This window comes from Priapulus caudatus, unplaced genomic scaffold (assembly GCF_000485595.1).
Source record: "Priapulus caudatus unplaced genomic scaffold, Priapulus_caudatus-5.0.1 Scaffold113, whole genome shotgun sequence".
NCBI classification, from domain to species: domain Eukaryota; kingdom Metazoa; phylum Priapulida; class Priapulimorpha; order Priapulimorphida; family Priapulidae; genus Priapulus; species Priapulus caudatus.
In genome coordinates this window covers 130,669-141,701 of record NW_014577174.1, presented here as the reverse complement: position 1 = coordinate 141,701, position 11,033 = coordinate 130,669, and the positions used below count along the sequence as shown (strand labels likewise).

Genomic DNA, 11,033 nt, shown 5'->3' with positions numbered 1-11,033 from the left:
ACGGACGGACGCACGGACGATCATGCGATTCTACAAGCTGCATCTGACTATGTCAGATGAGCTAAAAACAAAGAAAGGATAGAGAAGGAGATATTAATACTAATAGGCAACCAAGTAATAAAAAATGCACCAAATATTCATACCTAGGGGATTTAATTAATGATATAGGAGGTTATAACGATATGATAAGAGTCCGAACTGAAAAATGTAGGTTCATGATGAGGGAAATATTATCATGGGCAGAAGAGCAAAAATGCCAAAATTATGGAACTCATACTATAGAAGCAGGAGAGAAATTATACGAATGCACAGTTTTACCTTCCTTCCTAAATAACAGTGAAACATGGACTAACTTAACTATGGAAGAAGTAAAAATAGCTGACTCTCGAACCATGGTACACCCGAATTTGTCACTGTTCACCCAGGTTTTCAGACATACAAGTCTTAAAGTGAAAAGTAAAAGGCTAAAAGTCTAAAAGTGAAAATCAATAATCTAAGTAAAACTCTAAAAGTGAGGAAACCACGAGCGAGGATTTTGACAGTGAAGTCATTCCAACCTCTGTCGTGCAGTGTGCTGTGTTTTGCTGAAATGTTCAATGAATGACGCACTCGTTCACTTCCGACAGCGAGTGAAAATGCCGAAAATTTTCCTCTTCGATGCGAAATGCATCGGCCGAGCATTTCATTATTTACGAAAAGTAAACAGACTGGCAAAAGACAGTAGGTACAGTAACTGGTCACGTCGGTGACGCCACATTCATGTCCATCAACGAAGAAGGCGGGGCTTATTCTGATTACGGGGATGCGAAAATTCAACAGAATGACGTAGCGCAGTGCGCTAAACAGCGTGTTATTTTCGTATTTGTGGCAAACTATATCGTAGGAAACCGTTCTAGCCTAGCAGAATGCCCTAGTTCTTGAGATCGGCGATTTGGTGATGCAATGGGGCCTACCTTTAAAAATATCAGAGAATAATAACAGAGGTGCGACGTAGGCTGTGATTGGAAGACACAAAGTGTCAATCCTCGGCGCGCCTCGGCATCATGGCCGCATCACGTCTAGGGGCACGATTGGCATTTACAGTGAAGCCAGCGCATATTACACCCCCGCCCCCACCCCACCCCCTGCCACCACCGACCCCCAAAGCTACACTATCAAGAGTCCATAATAGACGATTTTCTATTATGCACTCCTGACACTATGTATTACAGTGGCACCTGCATAGCTTTACCTATCTCTAGAACTATAGCCCTTCGCTCTGCCACCCACACCTGTCGCTGTGGACTATAGTTCTAGAGCTAAGCTTTAGCGCTCTACCGAGTGAATATATTTCATGCTCGCAGCACTGCATCGTTACATCCCTCCGGCCACACTCACTGCACGCCGCCGCCGCCGCTGCTGTTCCCGACGGCTGGAGAAGTGTCGTTTGCATTAGCTATCAATTCATAACCCTAAAACTAATTAATTCGTACTCACAAAAGCAGGGTTTTTCAGAGGTATTTTACGCTAATCGATGTGAGAGTATCAAGCCTTGGAGATTGCAGGCTCAACTGACACGTATTTATACACACTCCGTCACAATCCACGCACGCACGCACGCACGGACGGATGCACGCACGCAGGCACGCACTCACGCGCTCACGCACGCACGCACGCACGCACACACACACACACGGGCGCTCTTGCTCTCTCTCACACTCTCGCTCGCCCCTCCCCTCTCTCTCTCTCTTATGCTCTCTCTCTCTCCCCTTCTCTTTCGCTTTCTCTTTTGCTCTCCCTCTCTCCCCCCTTCTCTTTCGAGCTCTCTCTTGCTCTCTCGCCCCTTCTCTTTCGCTCTCTCTCTCTCTCTCTCTCTCTCTCTCTCTCTCGCTAAAATCGATTTAGCTGGCTACATAATCTCACCGCTGAAAACTCCAACGTACAATACGTGGTAATATTCTGCTAAAGATTATTCCGCATTATACCCGAGCCACTGTTCCAGTTAATAACTCCATTTAGACATGGCCTATAGGGCGCATAAATGCACGTGCACACACACACACACGTACGCGCGGGCGCATACACACACACACACACACACACACACACACACACGTACGCGCGGGCGCGCGCACACACACACACGCACACGCACACACACACGCACACGCACACACACGTACGCGCGGGCGCATACACACACACACACGCACGCACGCACGCGAGCGCGCATGCGCTAGCATACATGGGAAGGCACACACACGTGTCCACACACACAATGCAAACTTTTCTTAGCCAGTTAATGGAACTGATACTGAAAAGTATCTCTGTTTCTCTGGCAAATGATGGAATGTATCCTTGACCCTTATCTAACCATAACCCCAATCCCAGTAGCCTCACCTAGACCTAAATTCACCATTTAACTCTAACCCCAACCCTGAGTACCCAGCAGGTACACCTAACCGATACACCCACGAAAACAGAGACCCATCTTTTCGCGGCTCTGAGACGTTGTACGTGTGCACATACCTGTGCAGGATGCCTCTAGGCCGCCGAGATGCAGTAGCAGCAGCAGGAGCAGCTGCAGCAGCAGCAACGCCGCCGGGGAACGAAATCGGCCCATCTTTGCTAGATGCCTCCCTGCGCGCGTGTCAGCACGCGGTGTGTCAGCAGCCCGTGAGCCTCACCCGCCCATCACTGGCACCAGGGACCTGCAGTGGAGAAAAGAAAAGACGCACAAGGCTACACATCCCATCGAACAGACGACACAGAAGACGCGTATCACTTTCGCGGTGGGGGAGCGAGCAAGGGAGGTGTAAGGCCTCGGCGTTCGGGCAGGGCTTCACGAATGAATGAAGCTCGATCCAAGAGGATGAAGAAGCGCGCGGGGAATTCACGCGCAGGGGTGCGAATGACGTTGACGTTGTTCTGGCTGAGAATTGCGATCGAGAGACTCGTTGTCAGAAACAAAATTAGTCTCAACATTAGTCTTAACACTAACATTTTCTCGTAGACCGTCGACAGCACTTTGTTTCGTATTGTTATGAGGAAATCTGCTACGATTTTTCATTCAGGTAACTTCGCAGCGTTTCTGTCGATGGTCCAAGACAAAAAGTGAACGTTAAGACTAATGTTAAGACTAATTTTGTTTCTGACAACGGGCCCCAATATCGCAATCCTCACCCGGAACTACTGAAAACCGTGCCACGAGCAATAACAGGAAACACGCAGTGAACAACAAACACGGTGAGTGTGAACATTGAACATACTGTGTGCGACGGTGCAGCGAGCACGACAAATGATGAACAACCAGTGCAGTGAGTATACAAAAAACGACCACTACAATCAATAAAAACACCGGATCGGTCAGCGTGAGGCACTCAGTGAACGTAGGCATGCAGCAGGGAACAACTTTAAAAGCAGCCAGCAGGGAACAACATACGCATGCACTATGGAACAACGCAGGCATGCAGCAGGGAACAACCTAGGTACGCAGCAGGGAACAACTTAAGCAGCCAGCAGGGAACAACCTAGGTACGCAGCAGGGAACAACTTAAGCAGCCAGCAGGGAACAACCTAGGTACGCGACGCAGCGCAGGGAAAACCATAGATACGCAGGCAGGAAACGAACTAAGCAGCGCAGCAGATGAACAGATCACCATAGGTATGCAGCAGTGAACAACTATAAGGAGCCAGCAGGGAAAGCAAACCTAGTGTACGACAGCAGGGAACAAATAGGTATGCAGCAGCGAAAGAACGCTAACGGGTACGCAAGCAGCCGGAACAAGGCTAGATCACCGGCAGGCAGGAAACAACTTAAGCAGCCAGCCAGAGAACAACCTAGGTATGCAGCAGTGAACAACTTAAGCAGCCAGCAGGGAAACCTAGGTACGCAGCAGAGAACAACCTAGTACGTAGCAGGGGAACAGCATACACACACTAGGGAACAACATAGGTACGCAGCGGGAACAACTTGAGCAGCTAGCAGGGAACAACCTAGGTACGCAGCAAGTGAAAACAACCTAGGCAGCACACCCAGGGGAACAACCACGCTAGGTACGGACAGCAAGAACAACGTAGGTACGCAGCAGGGAACGACGTAGGCACACAGCAGGGAACAACTAGGTACGCAGCAGAAACAACCTAGGCACACACCAGGAACAACCTAGGTACGCAGCAGGGAACAACGTAGGTACGCAGCAGGGAACGACGTAGGCACGCAGCAGGGAACAACTTAAGTAGCCAGCAGGGAACAACCTAGGTACGCTGCCAGCAGGGAACAACCTATGTACGCAGTAGGGAACAACCTAGGTACGCAGCAGGGAACAACCTAGGTACGCAGCAGGAAGACGTAGGGCAATCAGCAGCGGAACGACTGTAAGCAGCCGAGCAGGGAACAACCTAGTAACCAGCGAGAACACTAGGTTACGAACCAGCAGGAACAACTTAAGCACGCAGCAGGGAACGACATAGGCACGCAGCAGGGAACAACGCAATCAGGCAGCAGCAGAGAATGTGCCACTAAAACCACTTGAGCATCCGCCGGTGAATACTCCATGCAGCGGTGAACATGCGTGTGGTATACCGTATACAGCTAACCCCCGCCGCCGATCGATGAGGCAAGGCGGCACACTACTACAACACCCAAGTCAGTGCTCGCATGCTATCCCTCGACTAGCTGTAGACTATAGCCTTCGCTCTGCCACGTACTTCTCGCCTGTGGCAGAGCGAAGGGCTATCTATCCCTCGACAACACTGCTGTCAACACTGCCGACAACTTGCACACAGAACGACAAGTGTTCTACCAGCTTGAAGTAATTAACAGACAGGTAGCACCGCCACTCTGCCGTAACAACTGCACAAATGCTACTAATTCACCTGCCCGCCTGGAATGATTGGCAGACATCTCTGGGCCAATCAGCGCAGCGAAAGACGCGTCTAAAAACACTGCTTAGTAATGAAGGACAGCAAAGTCGCGTACATCCGGCGTGCGCGTGAGAGAAACGTGCACAAACTCGTCTAGCGCGGCCCGACCTAGCAACGGAAATCCGGCCAGCGTGTCACAGTTAGAATACGTAAATATCAAGGGAGATAAGGGGATAGATATAGGTATTGACATATTACCTACTTTATCTTAGCTCCGGTATATAGAGTCAGGGCGAAATGTACCGAGTGCTATACCGCGTCAGCACGCCGGCTCGGGCTGAATCTCGCGGCGCAGGTTTCGTCGCACGCGCCCACAGTCGAGATAAGCGAGTCGCGAGATGCGGCCTGGTCGCATCGCACAAACGCCGCCCACCCACACCCCCCCCCGCCCCGCGCGCCCGCGCGCACACACGCCCCCCGCCCACCACAACAATGCGCACCGCCCGCGAATCCTCGCGCTCTCTCTTCGCGAGCCACCCCCCCAAAGCTAATACCGGCGGAGATCCCCCGGGCACGTCGCCGTCGCCACGAGCGGCCCTGTTACGCGACACGCGCGCAACAATCTCGTTCCGCCGCCGCACCGCACAGTGAGTCAATTCAGCCGCTCGCGAAGCCAGAAAAAAACCTAATCGAAACGGAGGTAGAATCTGCAATTAATTGCAGCAGACGCGTACACTGCCGCAGACACGGTTCTGACAAAGTGGTACGTAACACGCAACGGGCAGAGCCATTGTCAACAAGACGCTGTAATTGTCAAACAGTGACGTGACAGCATGTAAAACAAATATTCGGTGTAATTATGTTCATATCCATGGTAAACTGCTTCATGAATAAACACAGCGATGTTTTCTCGTGTGTTCCTAAAATTATCCAACTTGAAATCGTATATTTTGTAAACATCTACGAGTCACTGACGAGGATAAGCACTTTTCTAAATAGAGGAACATCTTTAGGAAGAAGGGGATGATTCTTTGCAATTTCAAGAAACATTGAAATTGGGGAACATGTCATACATGCTTATACCATATCAGCATCAACACCATCAGTAGCAGCAGCGACAGCAGCATCACCATCACCACTACCACCACCTCCAGTATCGCTGCCGCTGCCATCCTCATCAGCAGCAGCTGCAGTAGCATCCTCATCATCATCATCATCGCTGTCGTTGTCATCATCACAATCAGCAGCAGCAGCAGCTACTCAGTACAGCTACTACTGTACCTCAATGTCTACATTGAGCGATTGATCAACCACCCGTGTGTACAGGTAGAATGGCTAGCTAGCGCTCTCTCGTAGACGGCTCACAAATAGCCTCACACCGAACTATTAGATTGTTAAAATACACGAAGGGCAGTCTCCAGGCAGGCAGGACTAAGCCTCGCTGCATAAATCCGTCAATATTCCCATACCTGCGCATCGTCTGAACGTGCATGAGGATTGCATGTGCGTATGCAGATTTCAAGAAAAACGTGGATTTAAACATGTAAGACATAGCCAATGATAATGGTTCAACAGCAATAAATACATAAAATGTAGAACAATCAACGTAAAAAAGGCACTATAAGTTAAACTACTAAACGTAGCCAGAAATATTGAATAAGAAATACATAATCGAAATCGAGGTGAACCAGGAAACTACCAACTACATATCACGATTTTATCATCAATCATGATCAGGTATCGCACACTGTAGAAACAGTTCAAACAGCATAACTAATTTTTAAATTCATACATGTCAGTAAACATGAGTAACAGAGCTGTGAATCATTTCCTCAAAAAAAAGAGAGAGCGGATGTAGTGCAGTAACAGGTCTACGTAAAGATATAGCTCGTTTAGTCCATCAGGCAAGTGTCTGGGATATATTTACGTGCCACCCTATGGATGAAAAACTAGCCTACAAAAGTTGTTATTTTGATATTTAGTCAACAGAAGACTCAGAAATTTAAACAATTTTTGTTGTATTGTCTAAATTACATGTGTGCACTAGACAACACATAAAAAGCATGTGGAATGACAGGTAGCAGAAGGCCATTTTGAATTTTTTCGGGCAGACAAACGTTGTCAAGTCAGAGGTTTTATAGGGCAACCTGGCAAGTTGGGGGAAGGGGCAATGCAAAAATTACCTCCAACGAATCCATTTCATGTGGGACAAAAAGGAATATATGCCCAACCTGGAAATTCTTCTTCAGCAACTTCCTTTACTCGACAAAGATAGCTAGACCGGTTTTAGAAACTTTTCCTAACAGGTTAATGACATGTCTTGTGAAGAAAAATCCTAATATAATACCATGAAATTCGATGCACCTAAATGCCTTCTGTCCTATGAGGCATCTACAAATCCCTGCAAATATGTACTTTCAACACTGAGAATTTGCACAGAGTACGCACATACATGTGCAGTCTAAATACACAAACAAGAATGCAAACATCTGTGCAACATTGAAAAACAACACAGAAACACTTCCGTGGCCATTTATTCCACCCGAGGCAACAAGCAGGGAACATAGATACTACCCCAAGGTAGTATCTATGCAGGGAAAAAAGTCGGAGTGGATATCCTATCACCATGGTTACCATGCCAACGTGCAAGCGCTTGTTATTCTGCACTACATCATGTGAATGAGAACGCTTATTAAAGGGGACTAAGCATTGAATCAATGATCACCACTGTGGGTAAGAAATGGTTTCCAGTCGCACTTCAATCTACGACAAGCAGAAAAGGTCGTCAGCTTTCTCCAAACAAAATCTCCATTGAAAAGCACTACACATCAGCTTCAGCTAACCAGATAGGCCTAATATACATATAAACAGATAGATGAATAAATATATACATCTATATAACATGATAAGTAAGATATCATTGCAGGTCATATATTACCCTGTCTTTTATCGTGATGCATACATTTTATGATAAGCATGATAAAGTTAACGGTTTGACTGCTGATCCAATGTGTTTAATCTGCTGTGTCTTGTGTTTCTCGGATACCGCACACCATGTAACTACGGGGTTACTAGCAAATAAGCAAATCAACTATCCACATTTGTGAACGTGAGCCTGCAGTATGGAACAGCTGCCAGTAACATAGCTCTAGCAACTTTACTTTGCAGCTTACAGGATGCATTTATTTCTCAGAAAATGTCTCCAAAAACCACATTGATTCCTATGAGCTGAAGGTCAGTGTAGATGACATTATTAAGCCGAAGATGCTTAAGCTACAGTACATCTACGAGTATATTATACACCTCACAGAATAGCATACAATATATACTTAGTTACACTGATAGGGTCTATGTCCCCCAGGGTACTGCCGGAACGTACCCTGGGTACGGTCTGGTATACCTGAACGTACCCTGGCACTATCTAATATGCAGGACCGTACCTCGCCTATTCCACTAACGAGTCTAGGGAGTCGCCTACGCCTACTCCCCAACCCTAACCCTAACCATATCAAATAGCTACCAGGGTACGTTCCGGCAGTACCCTGGGGGACATAGACCCTATGAGCCTTAGTTACTAACAATGCTGATAGTGAGGCTGAGAGGGTCTATGTCCCCCAAGGTACTGCCGGAACGTACCCTGGGTACGGTCCGGTATACCGGAACGTACCCTGGTACTATATACTACTATCTAATATGCCGGACCGTACCTCGCCTACTCCACTAACGAGTCTAGGGAGTCGCCTACGCCTACTCCCTAAACCTAACCCTAACCATATCAAATAGTGACCAGGGTACGTTCCGGCAGTACCCTGGGGGACATAGACCCTATGAGCGATAGTGAGGCAGGATTATGAACTACAGGGAATTTGAAGGGGTAACAAAAAAACAAAAGGTGTGGTCTTATTTATGGTGAGCAGTAACTGGTACTGGGGAACACCCTTTTCAGATTAATTACTACCGCCTAAATTTTGGCTGCATCAAATGCACCGCAGCGGCTTATACTTATAGGCAGCGAAAAGAAATACCATCCTTTGTTGCAGTAATCGCACATCGCAGATTAGGCTAGTATAGTAACTAAAACTCCTAGTACTAACATTTGTCAATACATGTAGTTGTACTGCTAACTGTATACTCATGTTCGTGAATCTATGAATTCAATTATTGGTAATGTTCTACGTTTGGTCACAAGGGGATAGAACATCGTGAAACTAAGTCAGTAAGGAGAATGAGTTTGCAAGATGCCTTTCCGACTTAGAGCAGCTGTGATATCTTGACGATGCAAACAGCATTTAAGGGCCGGGCTAATGTTCGCCATGAACTGTCCAGTGCCTTCTATGATTCATTCACGGGGGAGTTAAGATTTAGCCTTGCGGTTACTGGTTCGATCTAATTTAGAGCTTTCATACATAAATCATTACCATAACAACCTTATCCCTAAACCTAACACAGACCTAACATAGCCATAACCTTAATCCTTCTCCTTACCTTCTTTTATGTTTATATTAAAAATCAAGGATTTAAAGTAGAAATAAACCACGGGTAATAATCGCTGCAGTTGTTTACCTTATGAAACTAATCAATTTCCTCAGCCCAGAATGCAATGCGTGATTGGGCACATTATTATATTGGATGGAGTGCAAGTCTGCAAAGTTCTGCATGTTAGCATCTATAGCATTAGGGTCAGAGGGTTCTGTTTAAACTTCCTAATTCCTGTCATAGAACTCATTCACTCTGTCTACGATAACACTTCCATTTTTGAAACCGTGAGTGGAGACTAGAATTTATTACTGTCAATCTCTGTTTGTCTATAACACAATGTTTCTCACCGCTTTGGCGAAATATGGTTCAGACGGCTGGAATATTGGAATGACTGGCAATGGAATATTGGAATGACTGGCAATGGAATATTGGAATGACTGGCAATGGAATATTGGAATGACTGGCAATGGAATATTGAAATGGCTGGAATATTGGAAAACACATGCCATTAAAATACATGTAAATAACAACAAATGAATCTGATATTATCAGAAACGTAGATAATCTGTGTGGTAATGGAAACATATCTGGGTTGGAATATAAATTATATACATTAATTAGTAATACTTCTAATAACAATCGGCATCCTAGATCTGGGGCTGCAGCCATTGCAGGTTGCAGGGGTAGAAATTAACTTTTGAACAAGGGAGTCTAACGGACTCCCTACCCTCAAAAAGAGGGAGTCCGCGGCAAAATGATAGAGTTCGCAGTCTGAAGTTCAAATTAAAGATATTAACAATAACGCATGTGCTTATTTTGAAGATTCATGAGGTTGCACGTCTGCCAAATTTTCTTTGGACATTTGCTGAAAAAATATGGTAATTCCATGAGGCCGTGCTCTGGAATGAACTAGTTAGTATGGCAGAATTTTCAGGGAGTCACACGGACTCCTGCATATGTCAAATCAGGGAGTCCGGCAGTAAATCAGGCAGTATTTGACTCCGGACTCCCGTTAATTTCGCACCCTGAGGTCGGGTACTGTAAAGATATCGCCACGTAGCCACAGAAAATCATAGCAGTGCATTCATTTGAAATTAAAACCTACCATTCTCACTTACTACTAGTACTCCGCCATTAAATCATTAGAGTAGTTTGGGGTTATATTGCCTTGTGTTTGATACATCCGCCAGTGACAGATTGTTAGTCGGGCCTATGCTTGGGAACATGCTATAGCCAGTATAGGGTACAATATGGGGGGCTACGGTCAACTCGGCCCACCAGCCAACTCGTCCGGTATACCGGAACGTACCCTGGTAACTATCTGATATGGTTATAGCTCTAGTACTATAGCCCGCGTACAGTGACTGCCGCAGGGCTATAGAACATTTTATGCTAGATTTCGCAACTGCATCTGTTACCAAAAGTTCCTACAAAAAATGGATCGCAAAACGCAAAATGATCGGGTTTTTTAATACTTATTTATCTACATGGACATCTCACCTATCTTTTTGAACACTTTCCACAACTTTACACCATGTATTTATCCATTTATTCCACAAAGTGCTAGCACTACTTGCGTTTCGTTTTGAAATGCCTTTGTGTACACGCGTGACGTCACCCGAAATGTAGAAAAAACACATGGGCAGGGCAGCTATGATTCAGCCTAGTACATTTCGGGTGACGTCACGCGTGTACACAAAAGCATTTCA

General features: G+C 46.2%; 1 protein-coding gene across 1 annotated transcript in view; it reads right to left on the bottom strand.

Annotated features, from left to right (window-relative positions):
- The window catches only part of LOC106805406 (multiple epidermal growth factor-like domains protein 8), a 26,966-nt gene that overhangs the window by 14,386 nt on the left and 1,547 nt on the right, over positions 1-11,033 (bottom strand). Inside the window, exon 2 of the mRNA XM_014806979.1 lies at positions 2,509-2,690. Coding sequence (XP_014662465.1) covers positions 2,509-2,602 — 94 coding nt within the window. The 5' untranslated portion in view covers positions 2,603-2,690. The remainder of the gene's footprint in view (positions 1-2,508; positions 2,691-11,033) is intronic.